Here is a 22389-nt window from a genome sequence, read left to right as displayed (position 1 = left end):
GTAGAAGGTTCCAAGTCTATCAGTAACAGCAATCAGTATTCTCATGTTCCAGTTTGCCCTGGTCACACAACATAGAGCACATGCCCTAAACCATGCAAAGACACTGGACAGATTCTAGCACAAGGAGATTTTTGCCCCACGGTGACCCGAGAAGCCGCCATGCACCACTGTCCACATGGAAGCTTTGTTCAAAGCAAACAAGGAACACTGGTAAGCTGTAGACCCTCAGAGAGAGCTGTGCTTCAGGTCAGACAGACAAGACAGGGCTATAATCTTGCTCACCAAAGCTGGGACCATCCAAACTCTGGTCAATGGCTCCGACTAGGTATGACTTCAACACATATCAACAGACCCTTTATCATGTACAGATGTGTCCTATTTTTCCTTTGGGACAAAGACAAACTGACAAGTATGGAAAGGTAAAGGAAAAGAAAAGTAAGCTAGAGAACATTCTTGCCCTTTTGATATGGGACAAGTTTGTTATCCATCAACTGTTGGTTCCAGAACTGCTAAAATAACAAGTTCTAGATCAGAGACATCAGAACCTTCTACTGATCTCTAAAGAGAAACAGAAAAGGTTGTTACAAGGGGCTTCCAGAATCTGTTGAGCTTAGCTCTGAGCAGGATGGTAACAAAACCATCCTAGGCAGAAAAGGTATCATGGAAAAACAGGACTGGGAGCAGAAGACCTGGATTCAAGCCCGTCTCTCCCACTTACTAGTAACCTTCAACAAGTAGCTCTACTCCCCTAAGCCTTAGTCCCCTACTCTGACTCTACCTATCACGCAAGTGGTGTGAGGCTCAGGGAAGAACAGGTTCGTGTTGCTGGGTAAGCCTAGACTGCTACCCCTGCGTGAAGCTGCAATAAGCAGGAGGCAGTCTTCTAGACTTCCCTGCCTGCAAAAAAGGAACGTGTGCAAACTCTCCTAAAAAGGGTTTTACCTAATTGGTTCTGGGAATCAAAGTGGAACAGAGTAGACTAGACAGTGTATTCATTTTCAGCGTTGACAAAAGAAATAAGGTGGGGTAAATGACAACTGGGGCTTCAGGTGTATGACTCTCAGCTGTGGTCTTAGGTTACTCGACACAGCACCTGGTGACCCTTACCATCAATCTCTGGCTCACCTGAGTTATTTTTTTTTTAAGTCACAGAATGTGGTTTTAAGGTAACATCGAACTGATTTCTAGGTGCTGTTTTTGTTTTTGTTTTCGTTTTAGCATTACTAGAGAGCAAATTCCTCATGTGAGGGTTTTCCTTATTTTTTTCTAAGCTATAATTGATCACACACAAAATCTTTATGATGAGGCATCCAGCCCATACATGTATCAAAGCCTTTCCAAAAAGCTGACTGACTGCACATAGTCTGTAACTGATAAGATCAATGATCTCTGGGAGTCAGAGGACAGAATTTACAATCAGGTATCACAGTCTGTGCTTCTGGTTCTAGCCGCCCACATGTCACCTGTCCAGGGGTGGAAATGAACCTTGTGCCATAGGAAGAGGGGCTTAGTCACCTCTTCTGAATCTACTACTACTACTACCCTTTTGGCTCTCCACCTGATGATGTCAGGATCTCACCCTGATTAAGAGCATTTTTCACAGGAGGAGAATATAACAGGCCTGGAAAGGATTCCCCGGAAAGTGGCCGTCTTTCTCATGGCCTCTTCGTCTCACATAGGCAACACAAAAGCTGTGGCCCATGCCCTGCCTACAAACACATCACCGGCGTGTCAGGCCTTCAGCATACTCGTTGGTACCCCACACTGTCAGCAGCAGGAGAGGAGCAGCTCTAGGGCCTGGTGAAGCGATGAGACACACACACCAGCAAGACAACAGTAAATATATTGCCCAAAAAAAGCACTGGGCCATCTGTCAACCATCTGCTGGCAACGTGTACACCCTATGTTGTTTTTAAGAACTCTGCCACCAAGCCAAAGCCATGCAGAGCCACGCAGGGTGGGGCTGCCATGCCCAAGCACACAGATGCAGCAGGAAGTGCTCACTTTCTCCCAACTGTTTCTGCAGCATCTGCAGCTCCTGCTGAGCCTCTGCCAAGGAGACCACGGGTGTCTCACCGCAGCCAAGGAGGGGAGGGCCAGTGGAGCTGAAAGGCAGGAAGCTGGGTGGAGCTGAGGGCAGTGGTGCCTGGGGAAGTCTAACCAGCGTGGGTATGGAGGGAAAATGAAGGCCTAGAGTTGGGAAGAAAGGAGACATGTCATTAGAAAGAAAGTGAGAGAAAGGAACGGGGAAAAGATGGAGAAGATGAAACTATTTCTTGTGCAGATGTCTCCCTGCGGGGTGGCTATCCTTCCGCGTGGTGCTGGCGGACAAGGCAAAAGGCAAGCATTGCTATCCAAGAGGCTGGCTTAGTTGACCGCTCCTCCTTCTCCCTTGCCAGGGATATCCGGCATACATATTCTATGCTCATCTTGGAAACCACTGGCTCTAGAAGGCAAGGTGGCAGAACTGTAACCCAGGCAGCTATGGGAGCCACTCCCAGCCATCCCAGGTACGGATGGGTCAGGACGGCTGTGCCTCAGTGTTCTCAAGTGCCCCGGGCATGAGTCGGTCCTTGCTCCTGTGACAAGACTCCTGACAACTAGAACTCCTCTGAGAGCATGAAGGCTCACCCTGAGGAGGGCAGGAGCTGGCTACCACTGTGGGGAAATGTGCATTCCTCATGCATGTAATTCAAGAGCATCATGGAAACAAACCTCAGAATCTCAAATCAATGGGTTCATTCACCAAATGAAAAATAAAGGTCTTGCTGCAGTGACTCAGACACAATAGCTTGCATGCCTGCTGGGCATTCAAATCCCTCAGGAAAAATTCTTAATATGTGCAGATTCTTCAGGCCCTGATCTACTAAGTCATAAACTTTGGAAGGAGGGCTTGGAAATTTGAATTTAAAATAAATCTTCACAGATGAGCATGATGCAGCCCATCTACAGACAGGTCTCTAGGGACCTGCGATGTTCTGATGTTTGAATCTGTCTCCTCTTTCCTAAAAACAGTTATATGGCAGGTAGCCCTCGGAGGGAGCAGAAACCAAGGCTGACCTGCGGAGAATGCCTTCCAAGGTAGATAATGAATACATTCTAATCACATCCCTCGCCCCAGAATGCTGACACGTTATCAGAGCAGCATGGCAAGGACACCCACATTGCCAAGTAACACAGGCCAGGCATCCTTCAGGGAGGTGTTCTGATTTTAAAATCCCTGGCCTTCTGCCCTGTTGACCCCAAAGCATTTACACAGATGTCTACAGGGCTAGGCAAATAGCTTTTCCCCATGACTTCCTGGGCCAGCTGCTGTCTACTCTGGCCCAGAAACATTGAGCCCCGGCTCAGAAAGAGCCAGACACAACCCCTTCTTAAGATTTTGCTTGACTTGTTCTTAGGAGAGACGGGGGCAGCAGAAGGAAAGCACCGTGTTTCTTCGGGCACCTTACCACAAGCCACACTGAAGGCAGCCAGCTGGTGATGGCAGGAGGTAGGAGGCGAGGACAAGGTTTGCCTTTGCCCTGCCATCACTGGTGTGGGGCCCTAATTAACAGCAGACCCCCTGGCAATTCGGTTGGGGCAGGTAAATGAAATGTATCCCTCCAACTGGCTGCAGGACATGCACTAGGTACATACCAAGGGCTGCCAGCCAGTTCATAAATCCGTGAGTGATCGTGTGATGTGAACAGAAGCTAGTCTGAGGACACGGACATCCCGAGCTGCTGCAGAGACCCACCGTGCAGATAAAATGGGTAATTCTTAGAGGCGAGCAGCAGAAGGGCCTTTCTTTTTGTTCTTTGGCTACTGTAATCCTGGGAGAAACATTTTGCCTCTTTGCTCCCCAGAGTGAAATGAAAGAATGAAAATGTTTACTTTAAAATGATTTGCCAACTACTGGTCAAAATTGGGATGCAGATCCAAGTCTATGTGGATCTCTGATTTGTCTACAATATTTAAAACAAAGAAAACACAGACACAGTTGGTGAACTAGGATGGCCTCTTGATTTCGTCTAGGATTTGCTGCAGAGAAGCCCCTGACAGTGGAAACATTCGTCCTTGAAGAAGAGTCAAACAGGCTGCTGAGGAAGAGGAGACAAAGCTCTGGCCGTGTTGGCTGTCGCATACCCGGATGGGCCTGGCTGGCCTCCTGGGGCGGGGGGGGAGTTCTGGGGAGCTGGCAAGCTGATGGGTTTGCTGCTGGGTTCGGCCTTAACCCCCTGAGGTGCACTGGTTGCTGATGACTTAGAAGACAGTACAGCGGAATGACTCGAATGATGGATGGAATCTACAAAACCCATGAATGAAAGAAAATGTTTGGTGGTCGACAAAGAACTGGAATCTGGCCTTATATTTAACCAGCGGTACCAGGGCAGAGCCTTGCTTTCTGGGAAAGCACCAAGCACAAGCACTGTGAGCAGGGTTCATTTCCTTGTTTGCAGATAGCTTCTTGAGGGAAGCAAACCACCTTAGAGGTGAGAGTGGGGCCCAGACATGGAAACCCATGGAAATGGCGTTTCCAAGAATACCAGGTGGAACCAACAGAATCTGTGACCACTGACAGATACTCAGGGGATACTGGCTCAGGAAATGGAGTGAGCAAGGCCACTGCAGGAGGGAGAAGATGTCCCATTTTAAGAAGGAAGTCAGCAGTCTATGCTCATGAAGCAATGGGGAAGAAAAGCCTTCCAGGATCTTCTCCTTCTTCCTATTGCAGTTCCCCTTGGGTCTACCAGCATGCGCATCCAGTGGAGACCCAGTGACACCCTGTGGAGTCAGGAGCACAGCAAAGATCCTGAGCCACTGGGGCGTGTGCTTGGTGCTTGGTCCCAGAGCCACGTTCAGCCTGATACACACCGAGGTGGAGCTATAAGGCCTGGCTACAGAAGTCTCCTCTCCGCCTGGAGAAAAGTGGTACCACCCAGAAAGCAGAGGCTACCTGAGTGGCCAGGCAGAGCCTTCTTCTCTTCATAGTGTGTGTACTCGCTGGCTACATCCATGTCAGAGCAGGCTTCTAGCTCATCAGATAGGAAGGAGGAGCTGCTGGGAGAGCGCTGGGAGTCCGACAAGGCATGGCTACTGGAGGGCGTGAGGGACCGGGCATCCAGCTTGGCCTGCAGGACCTCAATCACTTTCTCCTTCTCCTGCAGCTCCCTGCTGAGCCTAGTAGGGTGAAGGGGGACAACAGGTGAAGCCAAGGTCACCGGACCAACTAGTCCTGACTAAGGCACACGGGAAAAGCCGCAGGAGTCAAGGGAACCATTCTGGCAAAGAATGATCAAAATAACCTATCACTGATTAGGGGCGGAGGGTAGGTGGGGTGCAGAGGGAGGAGGAGGTGCAATAGCCACCCAGGGCACTGGCCCCGTGAGATGCTGGGGACTAGTGGAGCCCCAGCCAGCCCTCTAAAGCACAGCTGCTCCAAGTGTGGCCCCAGCAGAGCTGTTGGTTATCAGTCTCCAAGAAGGTAAGTACAGTAACTGAAGGTGAGCAGTGAGAAACATACAGCATCGTGGCATTGCCACTGACAACCAAGAGCAGGATGCGTGGAATCATCTGGCTGATTGAGGGTACAGCCCACGTATGTGTCTGTGATGGATCAGAAATGAAAACAGAACCAAAACACTTTGCTCTTCATGACAGGTATTCTGAGAATGGTCTAAAGCACACTTCTGACACAAAGGGGCTTGAACTGGTGGCTACAACAGATTTTGAGCCCATATTTTACTACAAATGATAAGAGTCTATGCAGTGATTCATGGAAAACTGGCTCCTGAGATACTGCAGCCTCCCAGGCATCTGCAACGTCCAGGCCTTTCCCCCCTAGGAACTGTACTGTGGTTCTTTGATTCTTTTTTTCCCCCCAAGGAAATTGAACGATTATTAAACTAGCTGCCAACTCAACTCAGGGTAAGCCAACTTAGTAGCACAAAGGAGGAAAGCAGAGGAGAACTCTGGGGGTGCCAAGGGCCCCTGGACCCTGGTTAGTTTACTGTTGGGTCAGACCAACTCTAGTTTACCAAGCCTGGAGAATAAATATGCAAATAGAAATCAACAGAATTATGGCAAAAGAGCGTAAAGAATTAGGCTAAGGTGTTCCATGAATAAATGAATTCATTATAATCAGCATTTCCCCTCCCTGATCTGTGAAGTTGCAGTCACCCTGGACCCCTTGGGCCTTGTTCCTGATCCTATTTCAAATTACCTGAGGGCCCGCGGTTCAAGTCCACCTTGATCTTTCTCACTTTTATGATTCTCTGTAAGCCAAATTCAGAAAGAAATGGTAAGAAATTAAACAGGTCCCACTTCCCACATTATAAATGCACGAGTACAGAACGGTGACTCCTCTGTGTATGTCCAGGACATGTAGGAGAATTACTTGGGAAGGCTGCAGATTGTATCCTCGGAGAGGAGACCTTTAGGCTCTCTTGAGCTCACCAGGCAGACCTCCCCTGACCTGGTGATCAGCATCATGACTTCCTCTGCCCTAAATCAATGCAAAGAAGTTTAAAAGGCACTTGCCCAGCTTCTCTCTGGACCATTCCAGCTTCCAAGCCTGCCACAGACTGACTCGCAGAGGTATGCTGTGTGTCCCATCACAGCATTCATGTGGAACCCACTCTTGCTCCGAGGAGATGACAAACCACCCTGTCCCACCTCTGCACCTGCCACCAGCATGTGGGATGTCTGGCCCCCAACTCGGATCCTGCTGTACTCCCTGGGTTACTCCCAGGAAATGTTTTCTAAGTAAAGAGCTCCAATGATAACCAACATTCCTAGCCCTTGCACTATGACATTCAGTGTCCAAATCACGTCCTAAGGGCAGGGTGCTTTCACTATATTGGGGTTATATTCATGTACGACACCATGAAATAAACAAAGAGACAGACACTGAAAGGCTAAGTCATTGCCCAAAGCAAGTTAATGGCGGCATCCAGGGCACAGCTTGAGTCTTGCAATTCTCAGGTCAGACTCTTTTCACTATGACGAGGTCCTCCGATCTCTTCTCCCTTTCTCCCCCTTAGCACTGGATGGACACAGCCTGCTTTCCTAAAGACCACTTGCCACGAGTGCTCCAGTTTCTGCCATTGCAATCATGACCTCCCCAACCCTGTGTTCCTCCTCAGTGCTCCCCACCAGCCAGTCCTGATCCTGCGATGGCCCCAGGAAATGAAGTGGAAGCAGGACCTGGGTGAAAAGGCCGTGGTGGAGGTGTGGTGGCCACCTGGGCCTGGAGCTGTGGGAGTGACTGAGTGTGTGCCAAAGCTGTATGATCAACTTACTGGTGCTGAGTTTGCTGGTAAGCCTCTCTGTCAGCTGGCTTCCCTGGGCGAGCTGCTCCCGGAAGCTCTGCCCCAGGTAGTAGTCAATGTCATTGCTCCTAAGAAGGTCCTCAAAAGATTTTACTGTATCTTTGGCATGCTGGGTGAGAAGATAACAGATACCTCTGCCTTCTCGCATCTTTCGGCGTAGGTTCGACAGCTCTCGGGCCTGATCCTGAATCAGGGAGTCATATTTCCTAATACAGGAGACAAGAGGAAAAAATAAGAATGAAAATGAGTGAATGTTAAATTATGGGCCTGCAATAGAGATTTCCGTGAGAACATCTCTAAGGAGGTCCCCCACGCCAAATTCTGGCACAGAAACCAAAGAAGGTATTTAAGAGTAAATCCTGCTCTGATACATGACATCAATTTAGTGTGCCATCGTTCTTACGCTGTTTTATACGTATTAGTCATATGTCCAGAAGAATCCTAAGTCCTGTGGACGTAAATACAATGCCAAATTTCACATTCCTCACAGGACTAGTAGAGTGTAGATTCACCGTTGATACTCAAGAAACACTAAATGTATTTATTGAGTAGATACTCAACAAACACAATAAATAAAAATAAATTCAGCGATTAGAATCACTCAATCCTGGCACACCAGGCTGGCTCAGTCAGAAGAGCACACGACTCCTGATATCAGGTTCGTGAGTTCAAGCCCCACATTGGGTGGACAGCATATGTAAAATAAACAAACAAACGAACATGGGGGGGAAGGGAAGGAATCACTTAATCCTAAGTCTAGATAGGATCTTTCGTGCCTTCTATTTGGAAGACCGTCTATATTACGGCAGACTGTATTTTGCCAAGATGGCCGTTACGCAAGTTCCTGTTCCACATGATGTTTTGTAAATGTGCCTTTGCCCCTTCTCTCATTAGCAGGTAGAGGCTGTTCTCCACCTCCTTAAATTTGGGCAAGCTCTGTGACCACCACGACCGAGGTAATGATGGAAGTGACATTGTGCCAAGCCCAGGAGTAGCTCTTAACTGTCTTGGCAACTTCTACTTCCTGTCAGTTGGAAGCCAGCTGCCATGTAGAAGTGGAACCACCCTGGGACCACCATACTGTGAGAGGCCCACCCCAGGAAGAAAGGCCCTGGAAGACGAGAAGCCAAGGGTGGAAAGGGAGAAGCCAAGGAGCACCACATTGCCAGACACATGAAGGAAGAAGCTATGTCCATCTCCAGCCACCACTGGACAGCAGCCCCATGAGAGACCCCCAAGTGAGAGCCACTCTGCTGAGCCCCGTCAATCCACATAAATTATTGTTTGAGGCCACTAAGCTTTTGGATGGTTTGACATTCAGTGCAAATAACAAGGACAGATACCTAGACAGAAGTCTACCCAGTGTTTTTCAATATAAAGTATCAATAGCAGTATCAGTTATGGTAAGTAGTACTGAGAGCTTAATATATGTTAAGCAATTATAAGCACTTATACTAATTCATTTAAACCCAATAACTACCCTTTGAGATAGGTTCTCTTACTCTCCTCATTTAATAGGTAAGGAAAGAGGCCCAGAAAGTCTAAGTAAGTTATACAGTTAGGAAGTTCCAGAGCTAGGATTCAGACCCAGGCAGTCTGGCTCCAGTCTTACTACGACACCACATATCCGGTCACTTTACTAATAGATTCCTGAGAGGAAATCTCAGAGACCTGGTGTCTCCCAGCAGGGCCTACTGACCTGTCTTCAGATCTAGGCCTAGCATTTAAGCGGGTGTTCTTCTGATTGCCCTGATAGGTTCTCTCTTCTACCTGCCTGGGCTAGCCCACCTCCAACACAAACTTAGACATCATCAATCAAATAAGGGTCCAAAGAGTGCCCCTCTTACCCAGGCCATGAGGCTGATCTCAGCTCCTCTGCCAGCTTCCCTTCCACTCCAGTTTTCGGGAGCTGGGCCACTCTCTGGATCAGACTCTCCAGATCCTTTTTAGCCTGAAGCCCCGGGGGGTAGAAAGCCCCAGTGCCATCAGAGAGCCACCCCTCATCCTCATCAGTGACACTGTGAGGTGAGGATCCCTCGAGGGTGCCAACGGCCTTCAGCTTTCGAGGTCTCTCCAGACTAGATGAATAATCGTTTGTAACTGAGAGGGACCGGACCTGGCTCTTGAGGTTTTGAATGATCTTGTTGGCATTCTGCAGCTGGGCCTTCAGGTCTCTGATGTCCTTATGTAGGACAGAGATGTCTTCCGACTTTCCATATGCCTGGAACTCCTCCTGCTTCCCTCGAGGGCTCTCCAAGGGCTTCTTCCCTGGGGAGCTGGCCACTGAGGAGCCCAGGTACCCCTCCATCAGGATGGTTTCCCTGAGGCTGTTATGCTCCTCACACTCTGAGAAAAGACAAAGACATCCTCCTGAATAAAGCTATGCATGCTGCTGTAGCTGGAGCAGCTTTGGTGCTGGGGATAAGAATTCCTAGAGAAAAAGTTGAAGCGGGACTTTATTCAGCCCTGCACTTTACTAGCATTCAAACATGGTATTTCGTATCCACTCAACAGCCCTGCAGGTCAGGCACAGTCACCTTCTACTGCACGGAGTGTTTTTTTCTTTTCTCGATTTCAGTTTGGTGGGTGTCCCTACAGTCAAAGTCCTTTTATGATGGAAAAACAGGTCTTTTTAGCTGAGGGTTTGCATATCTCCAAAAGCTCATCTGGTTTCTTCATGAAAAAGTCAGCCTTAGACGATCATCTGTTGGATAAAACTTTTCTTCTCTTAATTAACAGAGTATGTTGAAAACTAGAGACATTCCAACTCACACTCAGCCTCACATTGGATAAGACTTCTCTGCCAAACTTCCTGTGCCTCGCTAGTCCTGGGGTCCCCTTCAGTCTACAGCACCCCCTCAGCCCTACTCCTCATCAGGTGTGGGACTGGTTAACAGCTCCTAGATGTGAAGGCCGACTCCAGGGAGGCCAGGTGAGCCCTTCCCTTGTGTTCCTACCGGGACTGGTGCTCTCCTCCCGCTCAGCCTCATTCTCACTTCGGCCGAAGGTCTCATACCCAGGTCCTGGAGGTCCACCTGCACCTGCTTGCTGTCCTGCTTCACCAAGGATTCACCTGCTTGGGAAGAGACAGAGGGTGTCACGGAAGCTCTGAATGTCCCACGTACCCCCTCAACCTCAGTGGCATGTGCCCTAGCCCTCAGGGGACAGGGAGGTCAGAGCCAGAGTGGGATGGATGGTACTTTGGACTCAAGTGGGAGAAAAGACCACCCACTCCAGGCAGGACTTCCTTGCACCAGGATGAGCCTGTTTGCCACTGATGATCTCACCTCCAACAACTGAGACTTTGTAGGGACCAGACATCTTTAAGTTGGGTATTATATGAATCATCATCCCTAGAAGCCCCAGTGAAACCAGCAACTGCTTTATCCACAGAGGCTCAGTAAATACGTGAATGGAGCTGAACTAATTTAGAGTCCTAAAACATTGAGATCCATACTGTTCTATAAGATAGCTATCAGTCACATGTGACTACTTCATATTAAATTAATTAAAATTAAATAAAACTCCCAAGTTGAACTAGCCACATTTCACATGCCCCATAAGCATTTCCATCACCCCAGGAAGCTCTACTAGAAAGCATGGATTCTAAACCAACGGTGATGACATATTTTTGAAGAATATGGTTTGGTGCCAAGAGGAGGAGAGGAACTATCAGTATATGTTGAGAGATGTAAAGCATTTTGCTGACTATACCAGAAATCAGCAAACCCAAATGTTGGCCCATTTCCTCCCTATATGGTCACTGCAAACTTGCTTTGTTCTTTATTCTTCTCTGCCAGGTGCAAAAACTGAAGTTAAATATGCATTTCCACAGTTCTAGGACCTGGTCAGGATTAAATTTGTTTTGAGGCTGGGAAAGAAAAGGGAAGTCTGCAAAGCATGTAGTTTCTCAGGGAGAAGACAGACACCTTGGTGATGGTGAACCTAAGACTTACTAAGCATGACTCTGTATTTCTCCAGCTGGTTGGCCTGGGCAAAGACTGTGGCTTCTGATATCAGCAGCTTCTCCTGGAGATCCTGATAGCGTTGTTTGCATTGGGCCAACTGGGAGCGCAGGTGCTTGGTGGATCCAGGAAGGCTAAATTCTGACTGAGGCCCAGGGTCTCGGGCCTGGGGCCAGTTATCCAGCTGTGAAAAGAGCCAGCACAGGGACCAGCCAGTCACGGCTCCTTCCCTTTCTGAACCTGTGGACTTTACTCATGGGTTTGTTACAGCATTCCTCACGGCCTTTGGTAGTGGCTTGCTTTCCAGCTCCGAGCTCCTGCAGAGCTAGGATCATGTTTTATTCATCTCTGTATCTACAGCACATACTACAGTGCCAGTAGAGTCCAGTGAGGAGCTCTCAGTATATGTTGGTGCAGTGGTTGAAAAGAGGAGGGTAGACACCTCTCCTCATCTCTCCCTGTGCTCCTGCCCCACCCTTGTTCCCCCCCAAATCCTCTATATTCCCTATTTACTCAATACTCAGCAAAGCCCCTCCCATTATGAGGATCCTGACAGCCCCTCCTGTGGCTCAGGAACAGACACCTGGGATGAGCTGTGATGAAAATGGCAGGGATAAGGAGAGATGTCATTACACACCACTTGTCTGGGCTGCCTTAACCCCCAGGCGTCCCTATACCACATCCTACTGAAATGATCTGTTTCGTGCCATCTTTCCCCACCGTACTGCATACTTACAGGGCAGAGACCAGGTCTTACTGCCTGCTGCCCAATGCCTACTGTGTCATCTGGAAAATTAAGTGCTGAAGAAATATTTATGAAAAAGTAATCACCCAATTAATATTTATGAGATAAGGTTGTAAAAGATTTTATAAAGGCTGAATGTGTATACAATATTATTACCACTGCTTGGGGGCAACGGTGCCCTTCCTCAGACCCTCATGACCCATGGGGCAGAACTGTTTAAGGTAAACACTGTTACCTCCAGCCCTTCTCCACAGGTCTTTCATTCCATCTAATCCCGCACTTACTTGGTGGCCATCCACTATGAGTGCAGCCCCAAGGTCAAGGCCCTGGGGTCTGGGGCAGGGCCTTATGGTCACGGGCTCCTCTTCTTGGTGTTGGGGCTTCTCAGGAGAACACACCAGCGCTGTATTCATTCTGTCAATCTCCCGGGCCAGGCGCGCAAGGAGCTCTGGACTAAGTTTACTATTTCCGTCCTTGCTGCTTAGCACCAGCTGTTCTTTGAGGAGGTTGATGATGTTGTGGGCATTCTTCAGTTTTCCCTGGAGCTTTCTGAACTCAGCCTGAAGGCTATTCTCACTCAGACCCCCTCTGGCTACCACAGTTTCCACTGTCACCTCGCCCTTCTCCTTGTCTTCCTCGATCTCCCATCCATCAGACATTTCTTCTCCCATCTGCTCTTTCAGCTCTGCATTCTCAAGGCAAAGGCTCAGCATGGTGTTCCTGCAGGAAACACACACACAATGAGGGGCTGGCTCTGCTCTCGGCCTCGGTTCCTGTAGTCCCCATCTTGGTCCAGCAGAGACTCAGAGATATCCCCAAAGCATGAAGCCACCTCAGAGACCAACAAGGACTCCCTTATTTTATAGACAAGGAAACCAAAACTCAAGAAGAGGAGAGACTTGCTCACACTTCCATAGCTACCTGGTGACAACACAGTCGCTAAAAATCTTGGACTCAACACACCGGTCTAGTTGTCTTTACCCTGGTCATTCAGCCTCATGTTCTTTTTTTTTTTTTTTTTTTTAAGATTTTATTTGAGATAGAAAGAGCACAAGTGGGAGCAGAGGGAGAGGGAGAAGCAGGCTCCCGCTGAGCAGGGAGCCCAACGCAGGGCTCAGTCCTAGGACCCTGGGATCATGACCTGAGCTGAAGGTAGATGCTCAACTGACTGAGCCACCCAGGCATCCCCTCAGCCTCATGTTCTAATTTTCAGTGGCTTCTGGAATAAACAAGGGTACTTACAGTGTTAAGGAAGACAAAACAATAAGAAAGACCTTGCCTAGGACAAACTTATTATGGATTCTACAATTCTATTAGTTATCATCGGTCAGTTTTCAACCACTGGATGAGAAAGTGGGACCTAGGAACAAAATAATTAAATAATACCAATCTAGAACTACAATCAATTGCACTTCTGTAATTATTTGCTTTATGTCTGGCTCTTGTGATAGCTCATCTTCATGAGGTCAGGGACTCTTTCTGTCCTGTTCACCTGTATCCCCAGAGCCTTCCCAATTCCTGCCACATAGAACATTCACATTTGCAGAAGAAATAAAATGGATAAACAACTAATTTTCACCAAGACATTCTAGATTCCATCCTTACTTCCCACCATACCCTTCACCAAGTTTGGATGGAAATGATTAAAAAAAACAACCATGGCTTTAACAAGGCAATTCACTTAAGTAGGCAGTTTGCTTAACCTCTTTGAGCCTCAGTCTCCTTTTACATAACATGAGGATAACTCGTACCTAGTAGAGTTACTGGATGCTTAAATGAACTAGCATATATGGTCTGGTAAGCTCAGGGTCTTCAACAGAGCAGTCCTTTTATTCTGCTGTACTAGCTTCAGACCTGAAAAGTACTACCATCAGAATCCTATGAGGTGCTTTAAAAAAAAAAAAACAACAACTTTAGAGCTAAGGCTTACGGATCTACATTTTACTCAGGTTCTCTGGGTGATCCTTAGCACGCTACTTTGAGAACCGCTGACTAGAAGAGGCAAAGAAAACAAGTGATTCACACCTGGAAGGATGCACAGTTAGATTAGAATCCTGAAGTCTTGGAACCAAGAGCAGGGCTTATCTAGTGTGAATCAAGGAAGAAAATACTTTAGGACACAGGAATCAGATAGACTATCTAGGAGAGAGTTTCCTCAATGGAGAGGAAGGGCGACATTTTGCCAAAACTGAGGTGTCAGATGGAGAGAAGGCAACACATGTGTAGTATGGAAAAGAATATTTGATATTATGTTCTAGCTTCATGTTTTGGGGAAAAACTCCGCTGTTTTCACGACACAAACCGATGAAAGCAAAGCTCAACAAAGTGTCCTCAAAAGATAGGCTATTCGTTTGATAGATTCTGTCTTCCACAGTATCCGTGATTCTTAAGGTTGTGTGGAGAGCTCAGAGTTTCAGTTTAGTAACTCCGGAGAAAAAAGAAAATAGTCCATGGAGGTATCTGCACTTGGTTTGATTGTATATTCAGCTGTATGATCAAAAGAGATGTACTGTTCTTACCCATGAGCTTAATCAAGTTTACACATAAAAAAAGTTAAGCAAAACTTTGCTTGTGGCACCTGGCTGGTTCAGTCAGTAGAGCACACAACTCTTGATCTCGAGGTTATGACTTCAAGCCCCATGTTGGGCATAGAGCTTATTTTAAAAACAAAAACAAAAACCTTACACTTTCGCTTAAGTAGAATTTCACTTCAGTAGAAAGAAATATCATGGGGGTGCCTGGGTGACTCAGTCAGTTAAACGTCCAACTCTTGATTTCAGCTCGGGTCATGATCTCAGGGTTGTGAGACTGAGCATGGCATGGAGCCTGCTTAAGACTCTGTCTCCTTCTCCCTCCACCCCTCCCCCACTTGAGCTCTCTTTCTGAAGAACAAGAAGAAGAAGGAGGAGGAGGAGGAGGAGGAGGAGAAGAAGAAATATCATGGTAATTCAGAGTGAAAGAACCAGCATGAAGGATGATCACAAGAATACTTCCAAGATTGTTTGACAAAGTATATAGCATAGAAGGAAAGGCTTAGATATTAAAAATTGGGAGGCAGGGGTCTAGCCATGGACTAATATGCAACTTTGAGCAAGTTGCTAGAACTTTTTAGACCAGAGTTTTCTTGACTTTGAAATAAGGATTAGGCTAGACGCCAAGGTCCTCTTCAGCGCTAAGATTATTCTATGACGTGGGGATGTTTAAGTGGCACATAATAGGAAGGGAAACAATAGGGCATGGATTTAAATTTGTACTTTTGCACTGCTGTGTTCTAAACAACAGGCCACAATGATTATGACCCTCAGGGATGAATGAAGGAGTGAATGGATTAACCCTACATTATCAGCATGCTCCCCAAGCATCTTTTGAAAAAATGCCTTTAAAAACAGAGTGACCAGGGGCACCCAAGTGGCTCAGTTGGTTAAGTGCCTGCCTTCGGCTCAGGTCATGAACCTAGGGTCCTGGGACTGAGCCCCACATCGGGCTCCCTGCTCAGCAGGGAGTCTGCTTCTCCCTCTCCTCCCCACCTCTGCTCACCCTATCTCTGTCTCTCTCTTTCTCAAATAAATAAATAAAATATTTTAAAAAAACAGAGTGGCCAATCTAACCAATGAATCAGCTATATACCACTTTTGTAAAGTTAACAAAACAGCAGAGATTATTAACATTGCTATTCCATGATTTAGGGATTCATGCTGCTAAGAGAGAGCTGAGTGGAAACAAAGGGGCCCCTGTAAAAATCCTCCTCCCTCATGGACTATTTGGGTTCCACACACAGCAGTGAAGCATCATGGGTAGTAGGAGATTTCTCATATGTTCCAGTCAATGCAAAAGAGCAACACCTGTCATACAACTGGGAGATTTTCACTCATGAATACATGGCTAATAATGGGCACTATTGTACTGAATTAAGACCAGATTTAAATAATTTGAATGATCACCATTATCCAATATTATTGAGTTTTCTCTAAAGAATTTGAACCATTAACACATGGAGCTTGATGTGGACCAAGAAGCCCTACAGCAGCACAAATGCCTTGGCTGCAGCAAGGTGAACTCCTTGGCTATGGTGGCCTCTCGATGGACAAGCTTTCCTTCTCTGGGTGGTGTCCTACCTGATGTGGGCCACAGAGGAGAATCCTGCTTCCTCAATTTGAGCCTTTAGCTCCTTCAGTTCCCCCTCAGCTCTCCTCTTCTCCCCTAAGTGCTGGTGGATCTCAGCCCTCAGGTGGAGCATTTCCTCCTGAAGACCTCTGTTATTGTCCCCTCCTGTTGAGGAAGGAGGGGGAAGACATACATTCTGGGTCTCCACAGCTGCCAGGCTCTTCTCCAAGGCCACCTTGATGATCTGAAAGAAAATCATAATTTAAAGAAGTTAGGTCAGGAGAGAGGATCCAAGAGGAACATCAGATTGCAAAGGCAGCCTTTAATAGGAACAAAAAAGGCAGCCCTAAAATGAGCTCGCCCTAAGGACTTCCTCAGCCATAAGGGTTCTGGAGACTGGTCTGGGTGGGGAGGACACAAGAGGGCAGGGGGGATTGCTGCCATGGGCAGGAAGAGCAGCATCCAGATGTTGGTGAGAAAAAAACACAAGCACATCATATATCAAAACCCAGTGCAAACACATGAGGTTTACACAGGACTGGAGAGTGTGGATGCTGTGATTCTTCTCTTCCTGGGAGACAGAGTCCCCTGAGAGGCTTCTTACAAGACGGGAAACTTCCTTGACTCCACAACATCCGAGTCCTTGACTACAAAGATCTCGGCTTGAGACACCAGCTCTCAAAGCCTAAGGCCATGTCTGCCCCTCAGGCCCTAAAAAGGAAGACGAAGACAGAAGGCACTTAGCTACAGGTAAAACAGCAGCTTAATTTCACTGGCAGCAGGAGAATCACGCCCTATAACTACAGAGAAGGTAAAGTGAGGCCACCTGCCCACGTGTTGGTTATCACCCTTGTGCTGATGCTGCCAGGCAAATTCTCTCTACAAATCTAAGCACCTGAGAAGAAGACAAGGCGGAAATAACTTCCCAACACCTTTCTATGTTTTGTGGATACCCCTGAAGTGACTCTTCAGTGCGTCAACTCAAGGAGATCATGTAGCTTTTCCTCAAAGAATTTTTTTAAGACTGTCTTATTGTTCATCTTGGGCTCCTCTCCAGTTTCCCCCACACTTTTAAAAGTATAGAAACTAAAACCTGAGTATGAGAACGCACTCACTGTATGACTAAGTACTTTGGTGCAAGCATTTCTTGTCCATCCATCCAATATGAATTTTAATACATCCCAAAGCCATGTGGCTTCTTTCTCCTCTCTGTGACTGCACTTTGGGGTTCTACTTAGCTTCGGGTCTATTTTGATCTCCCAGTTTTCCACCTCTCTCCCACAGCTATTTCTAGCTCTTGCTGTTCCTTCTATCTGTATTAATAGTGTGACTTGTACTTGTTGCTGGCAAATGCATTCTGGCTATCCAGAATCATTTCTCAATGATCCAAGTCCTCAAAATATTTTATGTGGCTCTCCATAAATCAAGTAGTACCCACTCAATTGGGGATGATTTGTAGAATTAATTATATGCTTTGTATCTTCATTCAGGTCATAAATATATTGAACAGAACAGGGCCCAGAGCAGCTTAAACGGATCTATGATTGACAGAGCTGCTTGGCCTGGCACAAAGCCATAGACTTTTGCTTGTAACTGAGTGTAGTAAGACCTAGGCTGTATGGGTGGAGTTGGTTCATGGCATGTATGTGCCATGGCGTTTAGTAGCACAGCAGTTGAGGTTGCAAAGAAAGAGAATGAAGAAAGATGCATAGACACAGTTGCTCATTTCCCAGGCATTCCTAGGGCTCTGAGCCTGACATTTGTCTCCCTGGCTCTGCTGCCGGGCTCAGTTACACTGTCCTATCTCCATATGTGCCACCAAGCACTTGGGACAAAACAAAGAACGGGAGACTGAATAAAACCACTTTTGAAAATTTAGGACCTCAACCTCTCATTAAAACTATGTGATGTCACCTTTCTGTATAAACCCTTTCCAACTAACTTAACCGAAATAAACATTGCCAGGGCGCCTGGGTGGCTCAGTCGGGTAAGTGTCTGCCTTCAGCTCAGGTCGTGTGTGATCTCAGGGTCCTGGGATTGAGCCCCACATTGGGCTCCCTTCTCAGCGGGGAGTCTGCTTCCCCTTCTGCCCCTGCTCATGCTCTCTCTCTCTCAAATAAATAAATAAAACCTTTAAAAAATAAATAAACATTGCCATCAGCTTTGAATATGGGCACTTTATATCTCTCTAAAACCTAAGTAAGTGTTCCTTCTCTTTAAAAATAACATCTCACCTCGGGGTGCCTGGGTGGCTCATTTGGTCAAGCCTCTGCCATTGGCTCAGGTCATCATCCTGGAGTCCTGGGATTGAGCTCTGCATCAGTATCCCTGCTCAGCAGGGGTGTTTGCTTGTCCCTCTCGCCCTACCCTTACCCCCTGCTCGTGCTCTCTCTCTCTCTCTCTCTCTCTCTCTCTCTCAAATAAATAAATAAATAAATAAAATCTAAAAAAAAAAATAAATCTCACTTTAATGATACCTATCTTTTTTTTTTTTTTTTAAGGTAGGCTCTACACCCAGCGAGGAGCCTAATGCAGGGCCTGAACTCATGACCCTGAGATCAAAACCTGAGTGGAGATCAATAGCTGGCTGCCCAGCTGACTGAGCCACCCAGGTGCCCCAGCTGTACCATCTATTTTTAAACTTCCTTCTGCATCTATGTGATGTTCTATTGATTTAAATATACCTAGTTTCTTTAAAAAGAAAAAAAAAATAAGAACCACAGAATGTCAATACCAGAAAGGGCCTGAAGGTACACCTGGTCTAATTTCCCACTTTAAAATAAGAAAATAGAGCTATGATTTGTTTCCAAGCTAATTTGGGTTCTGTGTCAAAGGGAGCTTACTTTGGCTAACTTATCTTTAAAATTAAAATGTAAATGCATGAAAAATGACTCAGAATCTAGCTTTTAATCAGTTTTTCTTTCTCATCCATGGAAAGTCGATATTTCTACATTTTCCCCAAATAAAACCCCAGGGCTTTCAGTATGTGTGGTGGTAGGATGAATCCTTTAGGTCTATTGTTAATCATATCTCTGACAGGTTCCTCCCCACCGGCCATTTCCTAATTCATCTGTTCTAGTGCTTCCATGGTCTAATTAAACCTTTTTTGTGTGTACTGGGTTTCCTTTGACCCTACACGTCTGATCTCTTATTTGAATTGAGTTGTTTTCTTTTTACCCTATGACATAGGTAAATGTAAATCAGTTCTCACACCCATGAAGGGCATTAATGATTTTTTCTCAAGTTCTTCACACTAAGTCTACTGACTTTTTTCTCCTTCATTGCATTTGAATCTTGATTCTTGATTAACTTTTTTCCACTGCAAAAGTTCAAAAGAAGAAAGGCAATGCTTGATTCGTTACACAGGCATTTCCTAGTTATTACAGACCTTACATTTGCTTGAGAATGGGATTTTGTGGGAGATACTTGGGGAAAATTACCAACATAGCCAGACCTGAGACTTCCTGATGTAAATGAGTCCAAAAATAAGGAGGGCACGTATTGCATGGGGCACTGGGTGTTATACGCAAGTAATGAATCATGGAACTTTACATCAAAAACTTGGGATGTACTGTATGGTGACTAACATAACATAATAAAAAATTATTAAAAAAAATAGGGATGAAGCAACTTGCTTTGGCCAAAAGATAGCTCTTGCTGTGGAAGGAACACCAAGTGGGATGTGTTTGTGAGGGGAAGTCTGGGTATGCCTGAGGTAGGAAGGTAGCTTGGTGTTGAGTAAAGTTTACCTTCCAAGGACACAGCAAGGAGGAACTCAGAGCATGATTGTAAGGGACTATTTCCCCAGAAACCAGCACACACAGTTTTGAGAATCTGGACACAAAACAGTTACAGCAAAACAAGCTTTATTTATTTGGCAGCAGGACAGTCACGCCCTCAAACTCCAGAAAGGTTGAAGTGAATTTACAATGATATCATACACCAAGGTTCCTCCTACCCAAAACTAGAGATTGATTTTCAAGGAAAGGTGATGGAAAGAAAAAGATGCTTCCCCAAGATATTCTTCATCCGGCAGGTACATAAATTTGTCTATCATGAGTCAAGCCCTCATAGAAAGGTGGACTAATAATTTATTAAGTATCTTGGCCAAGTAATAGGGCAGACATGGCAAGGGAAATACACATGCCCCAATGTAAAGGTTTATTCCAGGGTTGAACCGACCTTCTCAAAATGCGGTCTGGTCATTTGCTCCATGCTACGCTATAGGAAGATGCTTCACATCTGTGTCTCTTGTTCACTTTTTCTGAAGCTAATCCTGTCCACAGCAGCAATAACCACCAGTGACCACTGACATCCCAATCTAACTCTTGGAGTGGACATTTGCTTATCTTGCAGATCCCTCTCTTCTCCCCAAAGCTCCTCAGTAACATTAAGGAGTGCGAGGCAGAGGGATCTGTCCAGAGGGGTAGTAGTTTACATAATTAAAGTCACAAGCATTGGTTAGGAGGACTTAGAAGAAGCTGTTCAAGCAAAAAGAGAAGTAGAACTCATGCAAGAATTTAAGGAGAAGTAAGGGTCAGGTGTGGCTAGAGCAACAAAAGGGGGATCTTGGTAGAAGGTAAAGAAATGGTGTTGAGGATGTGAGGTATCCCAGACAACTAACTACTCATGTCCTCAAGAGCCAAAGACTGTGCCAAGTCCTACGAGATTTAAGGAATGTTCATGTAGGTTCTTTTTGTTGGTCTCCTCTTTTTCTTCTACAGGAGGTACAGAGGCAGACCCAGAAAGCCTCATTTTCCAGGCAGTTTTCTTAATAGCTCCAAGGAAGCTATTACTGGAAAACCCCAGCTACTTCTGCAGAAGAATGGATACCAATGATCCACTTTCTCCTTCATAACTCAGAGACTCACAGGCATGATTCATCCAGGAGACATGATTGCTAAGTGTCACTGGGCAAGGTGGAGACACATAGGAGTGCCAGTGAGTGCAAGGGGATCAATATCGGTGACTTAATCTCTGAGGTCCAGGACATTCAACTCTTGAGCTTGCGAACATGCTGCTTACACCTTCACTGATGGCTGGTGGGAACAGTGTTTCAGCCTTGGGTACCAAGTTCTGAGGTTTGATGGGGGCTTGCTCTTGAAGTGTCACCTGCTGGTCACTGATGTGTCCCAACCTGGGTGGTCTGTCAGGTTGCCCAACGGAATTCTCTTTTGTGTAACGAGATTTCACCAAGACAGATCCCTGCTTTGGAAGCATTCCAGTCCTCTTGGAGGCTCTCAGAGAGCACTCTCCTGAAGCAGGTCTTAGGCCTGCCACCTCCCCAAGCAGCCCTCCAATGACTCCCTGGCTTCTGTGGTGTGTTTCAAATACAAAAGCCCAAGAGGGGAACTGTCCATGGTCTTGTTGTAAGTGAAAATTCTTCTGAAGCTATAGCTATAGATGGTACATAGGGGCAAAGGTGGGAAGGAGGAACAAGAGATAGAAGGAGTAAAAAGGAAAAAAAAAAGGTGGATTGGAGAGAAAAGTGGAGTAAGGATAGGGGTTGGCTGGTAAGGTGGCTGGGAAGCTCAGGGAGGGCGGAAAGACTGGGAAGTGGTTTTTATAAAAAGATAGCTTCTTACCCTAGGCTCACAAGGGCCGCAGGAGACCACCAGACCCCAAAGGGCTATGAGCCTTCCACCCTGGGAACCCAGAACCTGACTTGGACTTACTTGCTGGTGGCTATTGTGTGCAGCCTCCTCCTCAATGCTGTCCGTGAACTCAGTGCTAGCATCTTCAGTATCGTCCCCTGCAGCAGCACCTGGAAGTGAGTCCAGAAGAGAAAGGTGATTCCCTTCATAGGTGGCTTCCAGACAGTAGCTAAAATTACACTTTTTGCCGTCTGCCTCTGATTTCCTCCTTTCCCCATATGCATGGCCCCCTATCCAGTAGGGCTGAAGGTGGAACCAGTGTGCCAGATCTGTAGAAAAGCCTTATGTCACTGATACTTTCTTCCTAATATTGAAGCTTAAGCCTTAGAACATTCGCTGGCTTTGACTGCACAGACCTGCACTAAGGAGCTGGCTGTTAGAGTGGTCCCCCCTCTCACCTACTTCCAGAAAGCCTGAACTATTTCTTGTCCTGCCAATCTGGCTATGTCACGACCTTCTCTTTTGACACATGGGCCCAACATGACTAACCTTTTCCCCACCATCAAGTACTGAGAGGGTCCCTGATTTCCTGGGGATTAAGGGAGACCTGCTTTTCTCATACTTTTCCATCTCCGGGATCATGGGGTGACATTACCTCTCTAGGGGCT

At 46.5% G+C, this 22389-nt stretch overlaps 1 protein-coding gene across 1 annotated transcript in view; it reads right to left on the bottom strand.

Moving 5' to 3' along the window:
• The window catches only part of LOC123802701 (myomegalin), a 66571-nt gene that overhangs the window by 10486 nt on the left and 33696 nt on the right, over positions 1-22389 (bottom strand). The window contains 13 exon segments of the mRNA XM_087860571.1: positions 2005-2190; positions 4129-4162; positions 4164-4288; positions 4940-5163; positions 6206-6257; positions 7284-7519; positions 9161-9659; positions 10271-10333; positions 10336-10386; positions 11270-11462; positions 12308-12743; positions 16139-16371; positions 21803-21891. Coding sequence (XP_087716697.1) covers positions 2005-2190; positions 4129-4162; positions 4164-4288; positions 4940-5163; positions 6206-6257; positions 7284-7519; positions 9161-9659; positions 10271-10333; positions 10336-10386; positions 11270-11462; positions 12308-12743; positions 16139-16371; positions 21803-21891 — 2421 coding nt within the window.

This window comes from Ursus americanus, unplaced genomic scaffold, assembly GCF_024610735.1.
Source record: "Ursus americanus isolate L20-20 unplaced genomic scaffold, mUrsAme1.1.p SCAF_96, whole genome shotgun sequence".
Classification (NCBI taxonomy): domain Eukaryota; kingdom Metazoa; phylum Chordata; class Mammalia; order Carnivora; family Ursidae; genus Ursus; species Ursus americanus.
The sequence above is the reverse complement of the archived record's forward strand: the minus strand, read 5'-3'. Positions and strand labels throughout refer to the sequence as shown.